We start from the raw sequence: 25879 nt of genomic DNA, 5'->3' as shown, positions 1-25879 counted from the left end.
TGTTTATATAGGCCTTGTGGATATGTTCCATCCTAAACCCAGGCCAGGCTTGTGGAGTAGAACTCTCAGAACTCGCTCTCACAGTCAGCTTCAAGGGTTCTTCTCCCCAAACTCAGCTCAAAGCCTGTTTATTTTGTGCCTTCAAATACTGTGCACTGGGTTATCTATATACAGTATATGCTATAACTCATTAAATATCAAAAGCTAACCTGACAAAAACAATTTAAGGCATCTACTTAGTGAAGGTGAAGGTAACAACACACTTTCTTGTGTTGACCATTAGGCTTATTGCCTATTAGCGGCTAAATATTTTTTTACAGATCAATTATCATAGTCTTCACATATTATTCTACACATTAATTTTGATGCAATAAAACAAAGATAAATATAAAGCTTACTTTGCAACAAAAATGGAAGGTCATTTGGTAAAGTTCACCTCAATCTCCTGGCCTCACGTTCGGATTCTAGTAGTGTAAGGATATCCCCTTCACGTACAGGTCCTTTCACATTGCGGATGATAGAACGGTGAGATTCATCCAGGAACTCGACACGAACCTGTGTGCACTGACCCTGGGAACCTGTACGGCCCAGTACCTTTGTCACCTGAAACAATCCAAATTGCAAGGCAAGAATTCAGTAAAGTGGGTCACTTTCAGTAAGAGGGAAATACTGTATCAATATTTAATAAAAAGTATTATACAAAGTTTAAAACTTTTGGTAAACAATCCATTATTATGAACCAACTATATTAATTACAAATATAATATATTTACTAATTATATTAGATAGAACAAAAAAGATTACTCCAATCTTAGCACTGTACATTCTGCACTAAAGTATATGGTACATGTATGAATAAATACAATCCCTCTCAGGAGTCCTTCAGAAATCAGGTAACATGGGAAAGATAAATAATAATGAATAAATGAGTGTTAATTTGTAATACTGATCACCTATTGCTAGTCTGTAAGCTCTTATTTCTCCAGACTGGTGGCTTCCCACCCAATGAAATCTTGAAATTTGGTAATGAACAATGAAATCTTGTACTCATCCTTTTATCTAGGAAAGAGATTTATGATTCTGGGGGTAGGGGAGGGTAAGCAATGGATATGTTTACAAAAACAAGCCTAATTGTTATAAATTACAAAAAACATGTAAATACATCAAACTGTAAAAGTCATTTCAATGCTACATTTTAGCCCCATGCTTAAATTAAACATCTGGTAAAAATGCATACAGTAAATGCAGTGTGCCGATCATAGATGAAATATGAAAAACCGATTGCCCACTAGCAATCTTTCTTGCCCAAAAACCTGGATATTCAATTGACAGAACCAATTATGATTTTTATCACATAATATCTATACTGTGTCTTAAGACGATTGGATAAGCGAATTTTATACAAATATTTTTTTATCAGACGCCAGCACAGTCTGATACTCTGACTCAAGAGAAAAAAATCAGACGTGAGGGTCGTTCAAAGAGTGCGATAGTGTTAAGGTCATACAATATTGACTAATATTACAGTACACACAATCTCATGCAATTTTACTTAAGGATTATAACAAAAATGCATTCATTTACACAGTACAATTAAAAGTTCGTTAGCCCAAGCAACACCGACAAGTTTTGATTATCAGTAGGAAAAAGAATTCAGGCCATTTTACTGCATACTACACACTTTACCATACGTGTATGATCTTATTGGTACTGACCTCCACATCACACCTATTTACTTCTAGCTATTAAGGTTTAATAGTTTTTCCTCATGGCTAAAGATAAGCCTAATTACAACATTCAAACTCCTTAGGGGTCATCTATCATGACACCTTAAATTTTACAAAAAGCACTGTACCTACTCCAAGACTGGTGCATGCAGAAGACCACCACAATTTTTTTCTTAAAAAAAATACTGTATACTTGTCTGCTAACTGTAGGTAGTAAATGGAGGCAAGTGTAACCTTTGATAGGATGGATTGTGACAATGTTCAAATCTAGAGATCCCACAGCAATGTTAATACTATTTAAATCAATGGTGCTGTCTAATCTTGAGTGCTACTCAGTACTCACTTTCACTTTCAGAGCAGGAGAGCTTACTGAAATAGAGGTAATAAAGAGAACCTATATGGAAGGTGCCTGACAGCCGAGTGGACAGCGCTTCGGATTCGTAGTCCCGAGGTTCCGGGTTCAATCCCCAGTGGAGGCGGAGACAGAATAGGCAAAAAGTTTCTTTCACCCTAATGCCCCTGTTACCTAGCAATAAATAGGTACCAGGGAGTTAGACAGCTGCTACAGGCTGCTTCCTGGGGGGTGTGTAACAAAAAGGAGGCCTGGTAGAGGACTGGGCGGTGGGGACACTAAGCCCCGAAATCATCAAGATAACCTGCCATATTCACAATTACAGAACACTGTCTGAACAACAGAGGCCCAAAGCTTTTCAATACCCTCCCAGCAAGCATTAGAAATATTGCTGGAAGAAAGGTGGATGTCTTCAAGAAGCATTTAGATTAAGTTTTTGCGAAAAGTGCCTGACTAACAAAGTTGTAGTGGATACATGGGCCTGCACTCTAAGCAACAGCCTGTTGGACCAGTTATACAGGTTGAGCCCAGCCCCAGGCCGGGTTCTGGGAGTCTAATGCCCAGAACCCTCTCCAGGTATGCCCGCTGTATGCAGGGTGAAGTGCACAATAAGCAAACCAAATTATGAAAATTTCTCAACACAAACATATGCTGCTTAGATTCGAGACTGCACTTGTGGTCATTCTCAAACCCATTGTTGAGATAAAATGTACTGAACTATGTGACTAGCATATCAGAACTAACATGCTTAGCTGAAAGAATTTTGGAGCTCAGTTCCTGAGCCACGTCCAACAGCCTGGTTGACCAGTCCAGCAATGAAGAGGCCTGGTCGACGACCGGGCTGCGGGGATGCTAAGCGCCGAAAACACCTCAAGGTAACCCCCCACAGGATGAATATGGGGTCCACTACTGTCCACGGGATGAGATGGGTATGGGGTCCATTACTGCCCACAGGATGGGTATGGGGGTCCACAACTGCTGAGGGATGAAATGGGTATGGGGGTCCACAACTGCTGAGGGATGAAATGGGTATGGGGGTCCACAACTGCTGAGGGATGAAATGGGTATGGGGTCCACTACTGCCCGAGGAATGGGTATGGGGTGCATAATAAAGTTTTGTGGGCCTTTTTTATTCTATTGTAATTATCTAAATAATATAAATAAAGTCCCACCGGGGACTAGCCCCAAAATATGATGTTTGTCCCAGTGGGACTTACAGACATCATATTGTGGGGCTACATCCTGGCGAGGGTCAGTAATTCGACCCTCAGGGGGAAAAGTGTGGGGTGGGGCTTGATATAAGCCTAACATATATACAATATATACACTGGCTGCCTGTCCCCAGATACAATGAATTTTGATTTATAATCTTTACCTATATAAACTCTGGAAAACAAGTGAAATTAAACAAATATTATCCATCTTCAAAATTTGAATTGCAGAATGCTGGTTAAATTAAAGCACCAACCTAGAATATAATGAAATATAGGCAAAATTGTTAATAAAATAGTCCAGACATGATGTCCGCCACATGCATGCCATCCTCCACCAACTCTTCTTCGTCTTTCCCTTCTAACAAAACCCCCGGCAAGAGTAACACCATTAATAACAATACACAACATAAAACCCTTGATAATTAGCACGTTATTAGGGTTAGAGAGGTGATAAGAGGCAGTAATAATACTCACACGAGCAAGTTTGACTGGCTTGTCCATGTTTACACGAGCGGGTCGAGCGTGCAAGAGAACGGGATCTTCTGGAGATTACATGACGACCTCGAGATTATTGACGGTCACCTCGGAAAATATTTCTTAACAAGATCTTATATAATTAGTTGCTAATTGCAAGTCAAAATGTTAATTATTATAATTACTAAATATTTAAAAAAATATATTGAACTCTTTCTCCCAATTTACATAATTTTATGTGGATCAATCATGACCTCTAAGATAGGACTACCAGCCCAAAATTAAAGACAAATTCAACATGCGTAAATATAGCCAGGCGGGTATACATTCGAAATAAAAAACAATCTACACATTAAAAATTACAATGGGACGACGATTCAGGCCGACTGCCATCGTTATCATGTACAAGCGCTGTTGTTTCTCTTGTTGATTTAGGGACAACAACAATCATATATAGTATATTAGTTTTTTATTAACAAACTACATAGAGCAATGTGCTGCTACAATATTATATTCTGTATGAACGATTACGAAGTATAGATCAAAATCTAACTATACCAAATCTAATTGCTATACAAAATTTATTCATCAAATATCCGCATCTAATAGAATGGTTTCCTGAATTTACCTTGCCTAAGGACCATTATTTCTAGTGGCCTCGACAAGGACAGGAAATTGGAGGCTTATCAAAAGTTCCTCCACTCCCCACCATTTAGGGGTGTAAAATCACCATTCCTGATTTTACAGCCAGATTTTGAAATTCTGCAGCGTTTTGGTATTTACGGCTTCGGCGGGTAGGCGGTTCCATGGGTTTATTACAATTTGGGTGAAAAGTATTTCCTGTTTTGTCCTACACTGCTGCTCCTTGTTCGTGTTACATTTAAACTTTCAAATAAGTTGTCTATCAATATCCTCCAAATTGTTCAGTACAGTATTTTAAGTTTCTATGAAATCAGCCCTGTCATGGCAGGTTTGCAACATGTTCCAATTTAAACCAAAATGGTCAAATTTTCATCTATACTCATATATTAGGTCTAATATTCACAATGATTTGTTATCATAATTCACCACATTACCATTGTGATCATTGCTGTCATCTTACATGTGATATCAATATGCTGCTGTATTGTGCCTATTAATCTTTGTTAAATTATAAATCAAGTTGCCAATGCTATCAATCAGAGCTATCGATGTGCTTTAATATACCTACTAATCTCTCTCATTTTTTTCTTACAATGTGCCTGTTAAAATTTTATCAATTTTGCTAGAATTTACCTATTTAAAATTATCTGTTATATTAAGGACCTGCCCAAAACACTGCGCGTACTAGTGGCTTTACTAGAAGGTAAACACAGTGCTATGTACCCTCAAAAACCCAATGAAAGTTCTTGTATATAAATAAATAAATAAATCATTGCATATGCAGTTTTTGCCTTACACTGAAATTGGTTGTTAATAGCACAGGCCATATATTTTGTTATAGAAAATTAAGGCTATCATATTGAATCACATACACATCACTCAAATTAGGTTTGGCAAGTACGCAGATGGGTGATCATTTAAAAATAGTATAGCTCCTGGCTAAGATGACCTCAGCAAGTCCAGAGGTTCCAATGGGATATACCCACCTATAAAAATAACTAGAAATATATTCAACACTATACAATAAATGAGTAACAGTGGTCACAACAAAAATGATCTAAAATACACCTCCACATTCCTTTAAGTACTTTAACACAAAAATTGTCTTTACACTTTGAGCTGAAGAATGCAGCAATACAAGTTACTGTACAATAGAAGACACTGTGGACACGCATTAACAAGAACTGTAGTAGAGCTGATCGTGACTTAACATTTAGTTATGTACTTTGAGAATTATCTCCACGTTTATTGCAGACATTCATTATTAATTTCCAAGAAGGTAATAGAATTTACAACTATCATTACCTCCCAAAATATTTGATTGCATCAAATGTGTAATAAAATCTAGTGGTATTACCCAGTGGTATAAATCTCAAAAGAGGCTTTAAAAGGATAGATACAAAACAATAAATGAAAATAGTTCATAGAATTTATTTACAATCATCAGAACCTACATCACTGCTAAATAACATGCTAATTTAAATTAATTTCATACCCAGTATTATTTCTTGATCCCCCCCCCCCACTCCATCCCACAAAGAAAACTTCGAGCAAGACTTTTTAACTACTTAACATATGACCAGTGATAATACCCATATATACAGTACTATATCAACTAGCAGTTCACACATTGCACCAAGTCAATTAAGAGAACAAGGATGAGACTTCACAGGAGGTAGTTAATTAGTAACACAGTACAGTGGTCCACTCAGTTGATGTCTATGATCCTACCATGAAATCCATTTTAGTTTGAACAATTTTTGACAAAATTTATCTGCTAACAAACAAATATTTTGAAACCTGACCCTGTATAGCACATTCTTATTTTTTATTTGCCAAAACTGAATAAAATATTTCTTAGAATAATGAAATGTAAGCCTATCTGCTGCCTCAAATAATGCAAGTACTGTACTGTAGTACAGTAATATTTTACAGCAGTACAGTACTACTGTACATGCAAAATTGACAGAAAATTATATATTTTAAATATCTTAAAAGTTAAATTACATTTATTGATGCAAAACTATGCTCAGATAAATATGGAAGAAAAATTACTCTCTATGCTCAAGTTTTTCCTGGCAGATCCTATTTCCAATTATGATAACTAATTTCAAGTATAAACACTATTCGATATTTTATGCAAAGATATTTGTGAACCAAACCTATTGAGAACCCAACAGAAAATTAAATGAACTATAATTTATTTTAATGCCTCTACAGTTCTGAGGATTTCATTTTAACCATTATGAATACAAGTTTTATTGTTACAGCTCTGATGATAATTTACAAGATTCAGCTATAAAAATAAGGAACAGATTGTAGATCGCTACTGGAAGTTCTTCTCTCGTTGGAGACGACTAGTATACGTCCGTGAGACGAGGTTCCAAGAGTCCATATATCTATCCATGCACATTGCCAAACATTTCTGAAAAGCAAAAAATACATTTAGAAGAAAATATTGCCCTATCTATACACACATTCCTGTAAATGTTAAAGTTATCTAATGAATATTGGATCAAGGACTAAAATATTGCATCTTGCGTAAAATCCATTTTCTTCATAACTGAGAGCAAAATACAATGTCATAAAAAGTATAACAACAAGCAATGAAAAGGGTAAATTCAGGTAGTAGTTTTGCAACTAATAGGTTTTCCAAACTATTCAATATATTTTATTATTTGCAACAAACAAACTATGAATGGAATATCAATTCCATAAAAAGATACATAAAACTAAAACCTAAGAATGTTAACATGTAACACACCAAAATTGTTTTATGAGGCACATTCAAAACAACAGTAAAGTACACTTAAAATGTTACTGATAAGTATCTGAAAAACTGATTTACAATGAACATAAGAAAAAGAAGCTACTGTACTCACTTGTTCAGAACTATCTAGGGATGATCCGGGTTTTGAGATGCACTTGGAAAAGCATTTTTCACCCATTTTCTGTTTAAATTAATATTAAGATTAGACTTTTATGGGTAATTTTTGTTTAATTAATACTTAAGCTCAGAGGTTAAGTAGTGAACAAGACCACCATAGGAAGTATCACTGAAGGTATACTCAAATAATGGTGTTAACAAAAAAATTTACCTAAAGCAGCAGTTTTTACTTTAAAACAATAATGATGAATTTGAATGTGTCAATAAATGATAAATTTGTAAATAGTATCTGATAATGGCTTAATATAATGTTAAACCTCTCATTCCTATCCAATATATCTAACTATATAGGAGTTATAAGATTCATATATGGTAAGTAGCAAATTCCTTGTTTAATCTGTAGTATACTTGATGCACACCCTAAAACAATGAAACCTTATGATCTGTAGGTCTAACTCTAACAGGTGTGATTCAGATGCAAGTCATGTTGAGTTGGGTCAAAATATTTCCTTAAGACTGAGTGGAACAATTTGTTTATGAAATGAACAAGGGTAAACTGCCCTTGTCTAGCTAAATAAACATTCTGTTACAGGTTTCTGGTATGGTATTATAAAAAAGAATGATAATTAAATCCCCGTACCAATAACTTTTATATTGTTCAGTATTGATAACATCTTAATCAGTTGATTGTGCTTTTACATCCATGAATAAACAAACCTTCAATGTCTATGTCATAATGGAATACAGTATTTATGTCATCTAATTCTGGAAGAGGCAATGTAAAAGGAGGTAGTTATTTGACTGTATAAATCTCTGCTGCAACCCCCCCCCCCCCAACCTGGATTATTTTATCCCAGCATGGAGACCTCATCTTCAGAAAGACACAGCTGCTTTGGAGAAAGTTCAACACCAGAAAACAAAAATAACTCCAGAACTAAGTTGACTCTCATAACAGGAATGGTTGAGGGCCACATTACTAACACTGCAAACCAGACATGGCAGGATGGATCTCATTGAAATTTTGAAAAGAAATATCGAAAGGACAGAAAGAAGATGTTTTTTCACCAACTGAGTTATAAACTCATGTAACTGTCTACCTGCCAATGCCATGTCAAAATACTGCTGAATTTTAAAATCCAGCTTGATAAAATCATCAGGACAAATGTGGGGACATTTGACAAGCTGCCAGCTTCCTGTCCTCATCAAATTCACTAGAGATATGTGGCTGTCAGGTAAAAGTTACAGCAACTTTTACTTACAAAATTATAAATAGCACGATTATCATCTCTTACTGCTATCCCATATTAATCATTCCTTCAAAACAATTAAAAATGGGTGCAATGATTTAAATAAAATTGGGAAATAGGTAAAGTTTAAAGCATTTTGTGAGAAAGCTTTATCTAATTACCAATACATCAGTTTTTTAACTATTTTGGAAACAAGCTTCTCAAAAAGTGTTAGAATAACAAATTACTGCCAATCACTTTAGAACTGAAAGGTCCCAGAGTTCATTCCTGCAGTAGGACAAGAGAAGCTTGGCATGTTTCCTTTCACTTGATGGCTCTGCACACTTACAGGTAACCAGGAGTTAGGCAACTGTGATGGGTTGTATCATACTTAAGGTTAGTAGTTGGTCTAGCAACTTCCTGTTCCCCCATCAATAAGAAAATAAATCCAGGCTTACACTGCTCTGAAGATTTTTCATTATGAACAGCCAATTATACCATTCTGAAATAAATCAAACTTTTCATCCATTCTAAAATTACATAATACATTATGGTTCATTAACACTTTCGCGCTCTCCGCAAAGGTCACTCAGCCAACCGAATGTGCGCGCTGCGTTTTTATCGCTTAAGCGTAAAAACAAAAATGTGTATACTCTTTTTACTCTTCTGACCTTAGTTCTCATGCTACGTATTTCATTTTGGTACCAACGTGTTCGCAATAAAATTCTCTAGAAGAACATCAGTAAAAAAAGTCACGAAACGTATAGGGATACCAGCACCAAATAAATAACTACGAAGATGACTCGCCGTGAGCGCCCATCAGCAACAAAATGTTTTTACTCTTGGGATTGTAATCACCTCTACACTTATTCTACAGCGTTAATTTTGGTATCAATGGACTCGCAATGAAATTCCCAACACGGTGATATGAATATAAGCGTAGAATAATGATGCGGCCCGCCCGCAAGAGTGTGGGAAGTGGTGAAATTGTTACCCGGTATCGGTGACGGGACGACGCACGGCGCTTTGAAAGTTTATACTTATTTCACTCTCATGACATTAATTTTCTATGTACGTCATTCATTTTTGTGTCAATGTGTTCGCAATAGAATGTTCTATGTGCCCATAGGTAAAAAATATCAACAAAGCGTAAGTTAGAATAGCGCCAAATATAAAACAACGCTGGAACATATCAGTGAGCGTCAAACACACACGAAATGTTTTTACTTTTGTTATGTTTGTCAAGTTTATACTTGTTGCACACAGTTATTTTTGGTTGTATATTGATCGGAATAAAATTCCCTAAACAGACATATGCATATAATACATGATATGGGGGAAGCATTACCAGTATAAACGGCTAAAGTCACCCACCTGCAACCCGTTTGGGACAAAATACCATTTGATCGAAGTTATCCACACCTTTCATGAACTTATTGTACCATGCAGCCTAGTGGTGAGAAAGAGAGCCTCATAGCGCGCAGTTTGAAACAAACCCAAAGTAAATCGGATAAAAATTGAATTTTATACAAATATTTTAAAAGAGGACTCAACTTTATGTCCACTATGCGTTAGCGTTAGACGAAACGGGACGCGCCGGCGCGTCCAGATAGCGCGAAAGTGTTAATGGGAATGCATAGTGACAACATCTGGGCAATCAATGCTCAAAGATTTTCACCACTTATTGAGGAACAAATTATGCTCACTATAAACAAAAACATATATACTGTACTGTAATTCTTTTTCCATTGTTTCACATACTATGGTTATATACTATTTGTGGTAGTTATGATCCCCACATGGCTGGAAAACATTATATAAAAAAACACAATATCCAATAGTTTCAGAACTAGGTTTCAGGACCTGATTACAGAAATTGGACACACACAAGACTTTCTCATCAAAAATCTTAAGATTTATATTGGTTGACATGTGCAATCTCCAGGCGGCACGCTTCTTCAATGTTTTTTTTTTTTTTTTTTTTTTTTTTGAGATATATACAAGAGTTGTTACATTCTTGTACAGCCACTAGTACGCGTAGCGTTTCGGGCAAGTCCTTAATCTCAAGTCCTTAATGTTCATCATCTCTACTACTTCCCAGAGTACCTAAAAGATATTCCTAAAAATAGTCGAACTACATAGCTCGGTGGTTTAATCTAAATAGATTTCTAAGCTGTTATTATCTTATAGCTATAACAATGTAATAATCTTTTTTCGTCTGCATGTAGTGACAAGTCCCAACTTCCCCGGTAACCCGGTCTCACCGTCAGCAGTTCCTGTGTGTTGGCAATAATTATCTGTTGTTTAACTTGGTCCATGAGCACCTCTCGCTGTGACGACGACATTCTTTCTGTGTTTAATGAGTCCATAATTGTCAAAATGAGACAAATCTACAAAAAATCCCTCGCTCGACCCTACCAATGTTGACGTTGTGGTCGAGTGACGCGCGCCAGGCGCAACTCTCCTCCAGGAATTATATATACGCATCTTCTAGAGGCTAATTACTACTTAATAAATTTAGATTGAATTTAAATAATTTTTTAATGTAATAAATGTAAAAGTGAGGTGGAGGAGGGTGGTGTAGAGAGTGAGATATTTACCGGGTGCAGAGCGGCGGGCCAGTGTGCTCGACTCGCTCTTTCCGTCAAGATGGCTGCCCCGATCAGCAAGAAGAAAAAGGTGGTGTTATTTGTTGTGTTTCTCGCTCACATTAGGAGTTCCATGGGCCTTGTTTGTGGGTTATGTAGCGTACTCCTTAGTGTTTGTTCAGGGCGGGCGGGGAAGTTGTAAATGTAGCAGTTTTAGGGGTTATAGTGCGGGGAATGTTTGTATTGGCGCGCCGCACATGTCCAGCGTGTTGGGGCGGTGTGTGTGTTTTTGCTCGAGAGTTTCTAGACTGTTAGTTTAATTATATTAATTCCTCTGTACATCTCCCATAGATGAAATTATTTAAACTTTAGGCAGTAATAAATAGGTCAAACCAGCATTAATCCGTGGTTAAGGTGTTTGTGAAACTCCGTAGTGTTTCCCGGCCTTATTTACCAGTGTCCCTCGTGTGACCCGTAAGAGTACAGGCGACTACAGCAAGGTTATTGACTCGTGTGAAGCAGTGTCTGTTTATACTGCCATATTTACTCCCATTTCTCCTGAGCTATACTTGAATAATCTAGGGACTCCAGGCTACGTTTGCCTTCTCCAACCCATCCTCCTAAAATGAAAGTACTTTAAGTAACTTAGGTGGTCGATAGTACAAATGTCTAGATGGACCTATAGAAAGTTAACTTATATTATTGCATTTGGGCAGACCAGAAAAGTTTGTATATATTACTAATGAAATCTGATAACCGTCATATGCCTAACACAATGAGGCCTAAAATGTGATATGCTAGGCCTAAGAATAATTTAATTTGGATTTGCTGTTATTTTTCCACTAAGAAAAAATACAGAAAGTGGCTTCCTTGAGCTCTATTTCTACATATTGGTACGATCGAGCACACAGTTACTAAAGGTACCATCATATCAGGAGGATGGGTTTCTTGTACACCTCATCCACAAGTTTACAATAGTATATTTTGGTTGCAATCTGTCTAGTAGACATAATGGATATGCCAAAGGGTGAGAGCAATGCTTCTAGCATGAGACAAAGTTTGAATGGTCAAGTCTTTGTGCTACCGGATATATAGCCGGGGATGAGATGAAGCGCCTCGCTTGTGGCCCATTGAAGCTTACCTGTTTTCATGATGGTTGGATCCGTATGTTTTGTCATGTTCTCGAAGATGGCAGTGTAATTTGGGGTTGATAGTTGGCTAGGTTTGCATGGTGTATAATGCTTCGCCAATATCCAGTCTTCTATTGTCGCTGTATTTGTCAACAATAGAAGGGCCTACGTCCACTGTACTGCATTGTATAGTTTATTACTTGGTAACAAGGGAAATGTCCAAGCAATACAACCCGTCTTATAAATTGTCGCTTTTTGCTTGTATGTGCAATCTGCTAAAAAAGGACATATTGTAATTGTAACTGGAATCTGCTCACAAAAGTGACGTACTGTCCTATTTTTTTGTTTTGGGTCCTTTGGTTAATCTTATAATTTAGGTTAGGAGAGAAAAATTTCAATTAACACTTTCGCGCTCTCGGTGCTCAAAAAAAAACAATACCCCAGATGCTTTCGGCACTTCGCGCGCCTACGCGGTAAGACCGAAAAGTGTACACTCTTTTGACTGTCCTGACAATAATTGAAGGCGCACGTATTTAAATTTCGTATCACTGTGTTCGCAATGAAATTGTCTATAAGAGCATACCTATAAAATGCCGCCCAAGCATAAGGAGTATCAACACCAAATAAAAAACTATGCAGATCACTCGCCGAGAGCGCCAAACAGCAACAAAATGTTTCCACTCTCTTAATGGTTGCGAAGCCTACAGTTGTCCTACATCACTAATTTTGGTATCATTGGAATCGCAATAAAATTCTCTACACGAACATATGCATATGAATGTTTAATATAGGTAATTGCCCACCCGCAAGAGTGTGTGAAGTGGAGAGTAGTTAGCCGCGAGCGCACTGGCGAAAACACAGGGGGGAAATCATGCTTGGAAAGTTTATACGTTTCCTGACCCTACTTTTCTATGTACGTATTTCTTTTTTATACCAATGTGTTCGCAATAAAATTTTCTATAAGATGAACTGTATAACATTTGTACAAAGCATGTGTAAGAGAAGCGCCAAATATAGAACCACGTCGCTCAGTATGCGTTCGCGGCAGAAACGAACGCATTGTTTTCGTTCGTTTGATGTTTGTCATGTTTATACTTGTTGAAACATTTTATAATTTGTATGACAGTGATCGCAGTAAAATTCCCTACACAGACATATACATAACACATACAAATATTTCCCACGTGTTGGATATATCAACGGCTAAAGGGAACCCACTGCCACACGCTCGCCACACCCCCAAACATACTTTGTGTGTTTTTTTTTTTTACTCATAGAAGTTTATGTGATATAATATTCATTCTGGTACCAAAACATTCACAAATAAATTCCCTACAAAACAAAAGTATCCCCATACATTTCGGTTAAAAAATGGAATTTATAGAAATATTTTTTCGATGGGCGAGAAAACTCGGCTGTTATGCGGAATCGTAAGAGAAAACGGCGACGAGTTATCTGTAATCTAAAGCGCGAAAGTGTTAATGGCTTTCATGACATTTTGAAACTTTAGAACTTCCTGCCCTCCTAACCTACCAGAGGACCGTATGCAGGCGATGAGTCACAATAACGTGGCTGAATGTTCATTGTCTTCTCCTACGCTCCCTTGCTATCCTCTCTTTTTCCTATTACTTCTCCTTCGGTGGTTATAATAGGAGCTGCCTCGTATGGGCCAATAGGCCTGCTGCAGTTTCCATTACTACTATCCCCTACACCTGACTTTCCTCCTCAGCTCTCTCTTGCCTATTTATTGCCTGTCCCTACCTCCTCATCACAATCGACTTGAGAATGGTCCAGTATTGCCCTTTCCTTATTTTGAGTCACATGGTTAAAGTGATCATTGGCAAAATTTTTACTTTGCTCTTAAATTTTACATGCTTTTAAGTTGGGCCCCAAAAATGTAAAATGGGTAGGGCACACCCCTCCCCCCCCCCCTCCCTTTTTTTTTTTTTTTTTTTTTTAACTAGAAGGCCACTAACCCTAGTGGCCTTGACAAGGACAGGAAGCCAGCAGCTTGTCAAAGGTCCCTTAAGTTATAAGGAGGGGAAGGGAAGTAAAACTTACTTTGTGTACTGCTGTTGCCTCTTTCTACTTTCTAGCATGGGTGGAATAATTAAAAATAAAATTGTAGCCTCTACCAGCTAAAATATCTTTGGTGCTTGAAGGCATACCAAGACTGGCTTGGGAGCATCTGTTGGTAATTTTGTGTACAGGCTTAGTTGTTCTGAATAATGCTATTATATGTTGGAGTTTAGTGCTGTATATATTGTTTAATTTTTGCATATTTTATCACTATTTGGACTTTGCATTTAAAGTTCTTTAGGCATGGACCATACAGAATGTGCCCATATATATATTTCGGCACCACATAGGGGAATAGAGGAACCTATTCACTTTTTTTATATATAATTTGGAGCATAGATTTTATGTGCTGTTCACAGTAGTTTACGATTGAATTAGGTCAGCCTAACATGACTAGATAACATGTCTTGATGGTCAGGATTGAAGTTGGCTTTTAGGTGAACAATCCTTACTGAAAAGAACATTGTTCCACTGGACAATTTGTTAAACCGAGAACACGCTGTACATGAATGTTTATTCGAATAAGGCGATTATACACATATGGACAGGATACATCCCACTTTGGTTTTGTCTGAAAAATTAATTTCATTTTTATGTGGAAAACAGGTTGTCATAAATTGATGTACTGTATTTCATTTGTAACTGCAAATGGTTCCTGATTGTAAATTTGTGGCAATGTTTCCTATTTCAAAAAATTATATGGTTGATATATACAATTTATGCAGTACTCCAAAAAGTCAATATAAACATTTGGTTATTAAAATAATTTAAAAAGGGCTTTCCCTATAATATAGTTCTAGGGGTGCTAAATTGCATCATAAGTAAAATACTGTAAATGCATAACAAAGGGATAAGGATTAAATACGTTTAGATAAAGACCTTTTGTAAATAAAATTTTTAGAGTAGGGTTGTAAATTGAAAGAACAGCTCAGTGCATATATTATTCACAGGCTTTTCAACAAAGCTTATGTCAAAACTATATTATTAAACGAATACAATTTAACATGTTAGGCTTGATTAGGTTGGGTAAGGTTAGGTTGGTTTTAAAATCCTTTGGCAAATAGTCTAGTCTTGTGTATGATATGACTTTTATCCACCAATTTACCTGTTGTTTCCTTTCCTATACAGTAGTTCTATAATTTTCATACTGAGGAGACCATACTGACTATTTGAGGAGACCCGGTAGTGCAGTGGTTTGTTCTAGACTCGCAATCGAGAATTCCGGGTTCTGATCCACGGGGACAGAAATTGTTGGGCGCATTTCCTATCACCTAATGCACCTTTTCACCTAGCAGTAAGGAGGTACAGCTTGTTATGGGGTTAATTGAGGTCCAGTGGAGGGATTAGAGACCTCAATATAAGCCTAACCTTTATAAATACACTGGCTGCCTGTCTCCTGACAGTGAATTATTATACGGTACTGTGTTTTATTAATGCACAAGCAAGTCAATATTTATTATTATTGTACTGCACTGTATCTGGTAAAAAGAAAGGAAGTGGAAAGTCTTGCTGACTTTAAGGGGGGAGTATGCTGGAAAAATGCGAAAATGAAAACTGGTTCGATTTCAATCAAACTTTGACTAGTTGTATATAAAATTTGGTTCAACTGGCCCAAGTCTCAGCATCGTAGTATAAATAGGAATGGGAGAAAAAAATATTGAATTATATCAAAATTTTCCAAAATGGTAAAAAATAAACATCAAACAAAAGTGTCAACTGAAATCATGTCTATGACTCTTAAGCTATCACAATAGTATATAAGAAAGTATTTTAATATTTAGTTTTATGCCCCAAAATTAAAAAAAAAATTATCAAGTTTTCTCATATTTTTTATCGGCTGATTTGCATGAAACTTGTACACCTTACAGAACATAAGCCTATCCGACAGGGTGCAAATTTTGGAGGAAATTGGTTGAAGTCAACTTCAACCACAGGTGGCAGAATTTTTCTCATTTATTGTCAAGTAACATAAAATGAACTCTCCTTTCATTTTTTTTCAATTTACATGAAATTTACATCTTGTATGTAGAGTTAACATCTAATAAACTTATAGAACACTTTATTTCTAAGTTCATTTATTGATTTTATAAATATTTGCAAACATGAAATATTGGCATATATTTTTGGGGAACTCTTTTGACTACTTGTACAGTATTAGTAAAACTAAATATTTTGGATAATCCTTTCTATACAAATCCTTTATTATATGCTAATGTAATAGATGAGTGTCATGGAAATGATTTCATTTGAAAATTGTTGTAGAGTTTTATTAAGATGTGTAAAATTCGTTGGAAAAAAAAATCCCTCCCTTTCTATTTAGGGTGCGATACGGAAACTTGGAACAGTTGCAGCCCTTCTTATATACAACTAGTATAAAAAGTTTGGTTGATATTAAACAACATTTAAAAATCGGGTAATACACCCCCCCTTAAATTCAATTGATCCTATAGGGTAAACGTGTAAAAAAATAATTACCTGGTAGAGACGAGTGAAATGCAGTTGTTGGTCAACTGAAGGCATGATTTGGTTATTGTAATTATAATTAAGGTGTTTGGAATAATCAAAGTTGGGTGTGCTAATAAAATATTTTGTTTTCAGTTCGTTAAGGATGGTGTGTTCAAGGCAGAACTTAATAGATTCCTCACCAATGAGTTGGCAGAAGATGGCTACTCTGGTGTGCAGGTTCGCCACACCCCTGCAAGAACCGAGATTATCATCCTTGCTACCCGCACTCAGAATGTGTTAGGTAAGGTTTTCTTTTTTCTTTTCTTTATTTTTTTAATTATTGATCTTCAAATTAATGTGGAATACCTCCCTATCAAACTTTTATCTTTCCTATAATTTATAGTGCCTGTGATGCTTTGGTTTGTATGCTCTGACTGGAAGGGAGTATTTGAGCCAGGATCTCAAAGCCTGTATGCTCCCCATATGTTTATCTTGCATGTAAATTTGCCAATTTTCATCTATAAGTTGTCTGATGGAAGCCATTTTCCTTTGGAAAAACATGCCAATTAGGTCCCTAATAGTAGAAGTAGGGATAGTGTTTTTTAGTATAGCTACAGCTGAATAAATTAACTGGTATAGTGGGTGAATGTCAACAAAATAAGTAAGATCTGGAAGGTCCCTCGGGGATTAATAGTGTTACCTCTAGCAGACTCTGTCTTATTCAAAGGCACACAGTTGGCGTAAGAATTTATAATTAAAAACAAAATTGAAAATGTAAGGTACTTAATGTTGATCAGATATGCTGTACTAGTTTTTCTACATGCACTACAAATACTGAGACAACACTAATATGCTACAACTTACCTCTATTTTTAACTACTAGACAAAATTCTCATTCCTTATTCAAAGCTTTCTGCACCCATTTAAACACCCTATAATCTTTGCACTGCTTGTTATATTTGTTCACATTCTGATATAGGCAGTCACTGGATACCTTTCCTGATCTCCCACACAAGATATTTAAAGTCATATTTGGCATATTATTAATTAATCCTTCTTTGACTTTTTATTGATTTTATATATTCCAAGAATGGTACTTTGGTTATAAAATTTGGATTTTCAATTTGTTACGCTGGCATTAGTCACCAAAAAGTGCTATAGAGGTATTGTATGTGTTTAATTTTATTTGGTGAAGTCTCATTAAGTGTGGAGATCACTAAAACTGAAATTATTAATATTTTTCCAGGTGAGAAGGGGCGACGTATCAGGGAGTTGACTTCATTGGTACAGAAGCGTTTTGGATTTGCTGAGGGATCTGTTGAGCTATATGCAGAAAAGGTGGCACAGCGTGGTCTGTGCGCCATTGCTCAGGCTGAATCCCTTAGATACAAACTTGTCGGAGGTCTTGCAGTCAGGAGGTAATATGCTTTAATTTTATTAACCACTGCACTGCGCATCGCGCCTGTAGGCGCTCAACAGGGTAGTGCGCAATGCGCCTCGGGGATCTTATAGGTATAAGTGTATGATTCAAAACTTCCGCGGCTACATGGGGTTCACATCAGCTTCGTCAGGGCGCTTGTAAACGGATGCCTTTTTTTTTTAATCGTGGTCAACATTCCCGGGTGTGAGAGTCCTCGGTACTGAGTGAGCAACCTAGGCTGGCACACGCAGCATGAGCTCACAGCACTGCTGTTCAGCTTGTGACTATAGTGTCTGTCGCCTAACAATGTCAAAATATATGTGTAACTGGTATTATTTAGCCATGATAGTATTACAGAAAAGCCTAAGTGTGATAATGACTACAATGTTCAAATATCAGTGAATCAGTGCTGTTCAAGATGTTCACAGCGCTAGCCACAGCATTATTTCGTCCATCTAGGAATCTTCAAATGACTTCTTATGTTCCTTTATAAAACAAATTTGCGGTAAATTATTCATTTACAGGATTTAGTGGCCAGGATTGTGGTGATATTAGAGCTGTGCATAGTATTGTGGGAGGAGGAATTTTTGGTGAGGGAGGGAATTGAGGTAGTGTCACTGTGTGTGGCATACTCTTGTTTGGTCTTGCCATACTAGCTTAGTGGTTTGCTATGGTGAACACAAATGTAGATACTTATTATTATAACGTGTGTATATAGTGTAATAACAGTATGTTGGGAGGTGGTGTCTTACTCGTAGCATCGTCTGCTGTGTGACTTGTCATGCAGTGTATGGTGGCCACTGTGCTATTTGGACACGATACCAGCTTAGTTGTATAGTTATGGTGAATAAAACGTGTAGATACTTATACATGTGTAAATAGTGTAATATAAACCATAACAGTATGGTGGTAGGAGGAATGTTGACGAGTAAGGTGTTCTGGTGCTGTGAACATTTTAAACAGCATTGTATTCAGCTGATACCTGAACATTGTACATAGTCTTTATCACAGTCAGGCTCTTCTGTAATGCTATCGTTGCTAAATAATACCAGTTACATATATATTTTGACGTTTTTAGGTGATGCTGTGGTCACAAGCTGAACAGTAGTGCTGTTAGCTCATGTTGCATGCACCAGCCTTGGGTGCTCTCTCAGTACTGAAACCTTCACACTCTGGAATAGTATCCACAACTTTTTTTTTTAATGGCGTCTGTTTACTTTTTAGCTTCCTATCGGCTACCCTGAGGAGGCCGATGTGTAGCCGTGGGACTTTTAAATCTTGTGCAGTACAGTACTTTAAGATGAATATATACAATGCACACCTTTCAGGCAATTAGATCAAAATTGTATACAGTATATACAGTTGGTGCCATTAAAGGGTTATGGTACTAACCTTAGTGGTTATGGCACTAACCACTAAGGGTCCTTTTAGTCCATTATGAGTCTTGCAATGCCAAAATCTCATTTACCCTTATCCTACCTATGTCCAGATGGCTAAAACAGCCATTATGATTATTACTGTTCTAGCCATTATGATGGCTGGGGCAGATAAATGGCAAAATAAGTGCATTAGTGAGAGTGGCTTATTATGACAGGGTTGTATGCTTGGCTGTGGGTGAAATCATGACTATAGGTAGTAGAAATTATTTCAATGTGAAGTTAAGAGATTGGTTGCATACCACTAAAAATTGTGAAATTTATATTAGATGTACAATAACTTGTTTATATTTTTGTAAATATAAATAATTTTTAATTTACAGAGCATGTTATGGTGTGCTCCGGTTCATCATGGAGTCTGGTGCAAAGGGTTGTGAAGTTGTGGTGTCTGGTAAGCTACGAGGACAGCGAGCCAAGAGCATGAAATTCACAGATGGTCTCATGATTCATTCTGGTGAACCTCGACGCCACTATGTTGACACTGCAGTTCGTCATGTCCATTTGCGCCAAGGTTAGTTTTTCAATTTTATATTTTTTAATTGAAAGGAAAACTTGGGGCAATATTCCTGTAATTATTTAAAGTACAGAATCTTAAATGCTTTATTGGCAAGTTCAGTGTTAAGGTGGATGAACAGTTTAGTAGTGATTTTTGAAAACAAGGTTTTAAGATATTTAATTGCTTATCCGTATCTTTGACACTACCTATAACAATCATCACTTTGGGAGTGGAGAGAGAATTAACCCAGAGAAATAAATTTAAATGTTCATCCACATTATATGGTCTCGTGAGAATGGAACTTTGCCGTGCCCCATCAAATTATACACAACTACACCCCATTATGCATTATTGAACACACGAGTTGTCACACAGCACAAACACTTTTACAGACGGCTGCCACCCTGCCATATCTTTCTCACATTCAGTGGAGGGTAAGGGATACCATTTTCTCAACTTACCCACCCTCTTCAGCTGCTCACTCAGCTACTAGTATATGTAAAAATTGTATACTAGTTTCTTGTGGACAAAGCTCGCAGAAAATGCTCATCGAACATGATTTTGGGTATAATGGTGCTAGGAAATTAATGCTGGAGTATAGTAAGAAAAAATTGACTAATGTGCAATTTCTACTGAATACTGGAAATCTAGCTGACAGGATGAGCATATCTCAGCCTGTGTTTGTATACACTTTAGCTTATATTAATCTATTACTCATAGGGCACTTAAGGCAGATTTAAGTGAGCCCCATCAATTATCATTTGGTTCTGAGGATAAAAATCTATGGGCCCTGTCTCTGATTAGGCATAGCTGCTCGCGGTCTGATGAATGAGTCACATCGGTTGATAATTTGTCATGTTTCTTACCGCCTCAATTTAATCTCTGCTTCCTCGCACACATGTTGCATAGGTCGTCTCAAATTGGTGGTTGCATCTTGTGCATGCCCCTCCTTTCCATAATGAATTTGAACAGATATCATTGCCACAGTTGAGTTCCTTGTTGATATGATCTTTGCTACAATATTTCTGCATAGCATTCCTGTTTGTCATTCTTGCTAAAGTTCAATAAAGGTTATGTTCACCCTGCAGTCTTTCTCGCAAGTCTTCTCCATTGGCTGACTTTCACCATGGCCTACCTGCTTGATGGGGCTCTGGGAGGTCCAACTTGGTCCAACAGGCTTGTGCTTGGAGTGGCCCACATATCCACCACAGCCTGGTTGGTCCAGCACTTGAAGAAAACTCTTGTTTTCTTTTGATGTCCACAGTTGTTCTGGCAATATTTCTTATGCAGTACTCTTGGTGGGGGGGGGGAGGGGAAGGATGTTGAACAACCGTGGACCTCTGATGTTTATACAATGTCCTCCTATTGTGCCTATGGCACCCCTGCTCTTCACTGGTTCTATTCTGCATTTTCTTCCATATTGTTCTCAAGTATGTTATTTTACTGTAGATTTGGGACCTGACCCTCCAGTATTTTCCATGTGTACATTATTAGATATCCACCGGAGTTTCTTAATTTATTCTAGTGGAGAAAAAACCAAGTGTTTTTCTAGGTTCTGTATTTTGTGGAGTAATTGGTCTGTAGGCCATTCTTGTATTCTAGAAAAATATATTAACTATTACTGGGTGTCCATATTAAAATATAGTTGCTTTTTTTAAATTTGACCTAGAGTAGTAATTTAATAACTAAATTTGTTACAGGTGTGCTGGGTATCAAGGTGAAGATTATGTTGCCATGGGACCCAACTGGCAAGAATGGACCACGTACTCCACTTCCTGATCACATCAACATCGTGGAACCTAAGGAAGAGCTGATGCCAGCTGAACCACATTCAGAGAACAAGATGGAGAAGCCTGCAGCTGCTGCTGTTCCTGCCCCTGCACAACCAGCACCTGTTCCTACTGAATAAATAAAAAACCTGGACGTTATGGAAAAAAAAATCAAACTGTGTTTATTGCATCCTTATTAAATATATAAAATGTAAAAATAAAAACAAATCCAAGTTTTAACGAATCAATTTGCATTCAACAGGTCTTTCACATACTTTCACATTTACTACAAAACCCTAACTGCCTGTGTGACATTACATGGAAAGATGCCTGTAAATATAATCTGCAACTGTTACTTATACCAAGGATTACACAGGATGGGTATGCATAATAAAGAAAATCGTCACCTGCCTCATCCAAGGTGTTTCTGCGCCCATGGACGATGTAAATGTGTATAAGGAACTATTCTGGTAAACATTAGAATGGATAAAACAATGGTTTAAGGAAAGAAAAGAGTTGTGTAAATGGAAACAAATCTAAATGGAGAAATGTGATAAGGTGTGCAACAAGGGTTCATTTTGGGACCTATCCTTTTTGTCATTCATCAATGACAGATGAGAATATTACAAACCACATTATCAAATATACAGATGACAAATATGTATGGTAAAGTGGGAAATGATATTAAAGCCTAACTGAGTTCTAAACGAAGTCTACAAATGGTCCGAAGACTGGCAAATGCTTTTTAATATCTACAAATGCAAGGCCATGCACGTGAGGCATAACCCTTGCTATGACTACCAAATTAATAGCATTACATTACAGCAGATTGATGAAGAAAAGGACCTTGGTCAAAATCCACCACTCATTAAAATTTGCACAATAGCAAGTCAGAAAAGCTAACCGAGCATACATTTGGCTATAAGGAAAAGAAGGTAATGGTTCAACTGTATAAATCTTTGGTGCCTTGTACATACCAAGTGCCTGGGTCACTTAATTACTGCATCCAAGCATGGAGACCTCATTTTCAGGCCATAGCTGCTCTGGAGAAGGTGCAATACAAGTCATTCCAGAGCTAATTCATATCATCAGGAATGTTTGATGGCCACAGGGCTAACACTGCAAACCAGGCATGACCGGGCTTGGTTTGAAAAAAATACTGAACAAATTCGATGTTGATCCGGATATTTTCTTCAGGTCAGATGTAACACAAACAAGTGGCAAAGGTTTTAAGCTCAAGCCACAATGTAGGACTGAACAGGACATGCTTTTTCACCCATAGGGTTATTAACCCATGGAATTGCCTATCTACCTTTGCCAAAACTATGCCAATGCTACAAAATATGCCTGGAAAAGAAACAAATGGGGTGGAACCTTTGACAAGCTGCAGGCTTCCTGTCTTTGTCAAGGCCACTGGGGAATGGATGGGTCCGTTGGAAGCCGAGACAGGTCAAATAACGGATAATGACGAAGAGATTAGTATTTTTAATAAATATTTTATATCTATTTACTAAGAGTTAATTAACGATATGCCTTCAGCCAAACGAGTATGTGGGTGAGGACGAGGACAGGTTGACTAGCTTAGCAGTTACCAGGGAGGATGTAATTAAGTAGTAAAACTCAAACCAAACAAATCCCCAGGGCCAGATGAAGTGTTTGCCAGGGTGCTTAAAGAATGCAAAGAGGAGCTTTGAGCTACTGTCTACCATATTTAATAAATCAATAGTCAGAGTCATGGAAAGTTGCTAATGTGGTACCAATTTTTAAGAAAGGGCATAGATCACTTGCATCAAACTATCAGCCAATTAGCCTAACATCTACTGTGGGAAAGTTCCTTGAATCGATAATTGCAAATACAATTCGTCGATCTTGAAAAAACATAGATTAGTAAATGAGTCGCAACATGGTTTTACAAATGGCTGTTCGTGTTTGACAGGCTTGCTATCTTTTTATTCTAGCATGGTTGAGGCAGTTGATAGTGGTAAGGATTGTGATGTGTACCTTGACTTTAGCAAAGCTTTTGATACAGTGCCACATGAAAGACTGATTAAGAATACAGAGGCCCATGGTATTGGGGGTGCTATATTAAGTTGGATTAGGGAATGGCTATACCAAAGGAAACAGTATAAATGGGGTTAAGTCTGAGTGGGAAGGTGTTGTTCGACATGCATATGAGTTGAATTGGGTGGTTATGAATAGGGGCTGCCTCGTATGGGCCAATAGGCCTTCTGCAGTTATCTTCGTTCTTATGTTTGTGGCCCTCATGTAAATCAGGTATGTGCCGCCAGGCAGGAGTGCCCAATCTGAAGGCGAGTGAAGGGTGTGCCAGAGAGACATGAACAGTGAAGGACCCATGGAAGCAGGTTGTTGCCCTGCCGGAGGCTACCCCGAGAAGAGCACCAAAAAGCTGCTGGCATCTCCACCTCCCATCCTGTCAGGATCTGGGAGTTTCTGTGACGTCCAGAGGCACAATCTACTTGAGAATGGTCCAGGACGGACCGAAACATCGTCGTCCCTTCACTTTCTAGTGTGTGGTCTGGTCAACATACTTTAGCCACGTTATTGTGACTCATCGCCTGTGTCCAGAGGCACCTGTGTAACTTAATGGAGACAATATGCCAGTCCTGCTGCACGTCTGACACCTCATTGCCATTAATTACAATGAGACGCAATCCATTGCAGAGACCGACCAACCCGGAGAACCAGAGTATGATAGCAATTTCCCCACAGATCTGTGAATCTCCTGCGTATGCAGAAATATCAAAAGCAGGGCTGGAAGTGTGTGTAAATAGAAGACAACCACTGAGGGACCAGAAACTTGACAGTAGTCATAAGGCGAGCAAGATTGCGAATAGTTAAATTGTTGTGGGTTGCTTCCTGCAGGTCAGCAGTTAGCCTTTTTTTTGAGGGGGGGGGGGGGGGGTTCTCACACCTAATGCCTTTGTTTACCTAGCAATCAATAGGGACCTGAGAGTTAAGGGGACATTTTAAAAAATATGACAAAAATTGAAACTTTTTAAAACTTTTGATAAAAATCTGCTTGCTTCTGGCAACACCAGGGTGTGCTTATTTTATTTTTATCAACATTATTAACAGTCATAGGTAATATAAGCACCCCCTTTCTCCCCCCATTAGCCATGACCTTAGTAACAAATACTGTACAAACGTTTTACTTACTGTATAGAATTAAGTGGACTAATGAAATATAAATTTGGAGTAAGGGAATCTTTGAAGACTTAAATATTTATTATAGGATACTATTATAACATTTTTACATTAATACTATAGAATTACATCATTTTCAGGATAAAATGGAATGACTCACTGACAAGTAGGCAGTACATACTGCGACATCACAACACTGATCTTCAAAAATGCAAATTAAACCACAATGAACAGAATGGTACATCATCTGAACATGCTTCCAGGATTAATCTATTTCCTCATGAATGAAGGGAATAATCCCAAAATCAAGCTCAGATGAAAAATATTTCCATTCACAGTGGTTTAATATGTGTATTCTATCACTAAGAACTTTTTTTTGGCCTAGGATCACCCCCATTCCCCTCAGAGATGTACACCCTGTACACCAGAGGGAGGGGGCCCATCCTGGTCTGGTCAAGAGAGTTCTTGGTGATTAATGGCTTGCACATTCATACAGCCCTTGTATATCTACCCCAGAAGGATAATTATATATATATATATACATCATTATATATATATATATATATATATATATATATATATATATATATATATATATATATATATATATATATATATATATATATATATATATATATATATAATATATATATATCCCTGTCCCTTATATATATATATATGCTGTCCCTTAAATGTACTGTGTACATTTAAGGGACAGCATGGGTTTGAATCCTGGCCAGGTCAAATAGAGTTCTTAGTGATATATGTATATGTGAACAAGCTTGAATGGGTCTCAAGCCAATATGCAACTGAAAACTTCATACCCCAG

At 37.3% G+C, this 25879-nt stretch overlaps 2 protein-coding genes across 2 annotated transcripts; one reads left to right on the top strand and one right to left on the bottom strand.

Moving 5' to 3' along the window:
• Window positions 1-5820: 5820 nt before the first annotated feature.
• Window positions 5821-10978, bottom strand: LOC123762269 (mitochondrial import inner membrane translocase subunit Tim13). The gene is made up of 3 exons (XM_045748679.2): window positions 10787-10978; window positions 7292-7360; window positions 5821-6834 (listed from the first exon to the last, which is right to left on the bottom strand). The coding sequence occupies exons 1-3, from the start codon at window positions 10889-10891 to the stop codon at window positions 6736-6738; spliced, it is 273 nt and encodes a 90-aa protein (XP_045604635.1). The 5' UTR covers window positions 10892-10978; the 3' UTR covers window positions 5821-6735.
• An 80-nt stretch (window positions 10979-11058) lies between these two features.
• On the top strand, window positions 11059-22055 carry RpS3 (ribosomal protein S3). The gene is made up of 5 exons (XM_045748678.2): window positions 11059-11201; window positions 16918-17065; window positions 18011-18182; window positions 19944-20131; window positions 21817-22055. The coding sequence occupies exons 1-5, from the start codon at window positions 11172-11174 to the stop codon at window positions 22023-22025; spliced, it is 747 nt and encodes a 248-aa protein (XP_045604634.1). The 5' UTR covers window positions 11059-11171; the 3' UTR covers window positions 22026-22055.
• The last annotated feature ends 3824 nt before the right edge of the window (window positions 22056-25879 follow it).

Source organism: Procambarus clarkii, chromosome 2 (assembly GCF_040958095.1).
Source record: "Procambarus clarkii isolate CNS0578487 chromosome 2, FALCON_Pclarkii_2.0, whole genome shotgun sequence".
Classification (NCBI taxonomy): Eukaryota; Metazoa; Arthropoda; class Malacostraca; order Decapoda; family Cambaridae; genus Procambarus; species Procambarus clarkii.
Note: the sequence above shows the minus strand (reverse complement) of the source record. Positions and strands in the feature narration are given on the sequence as shown.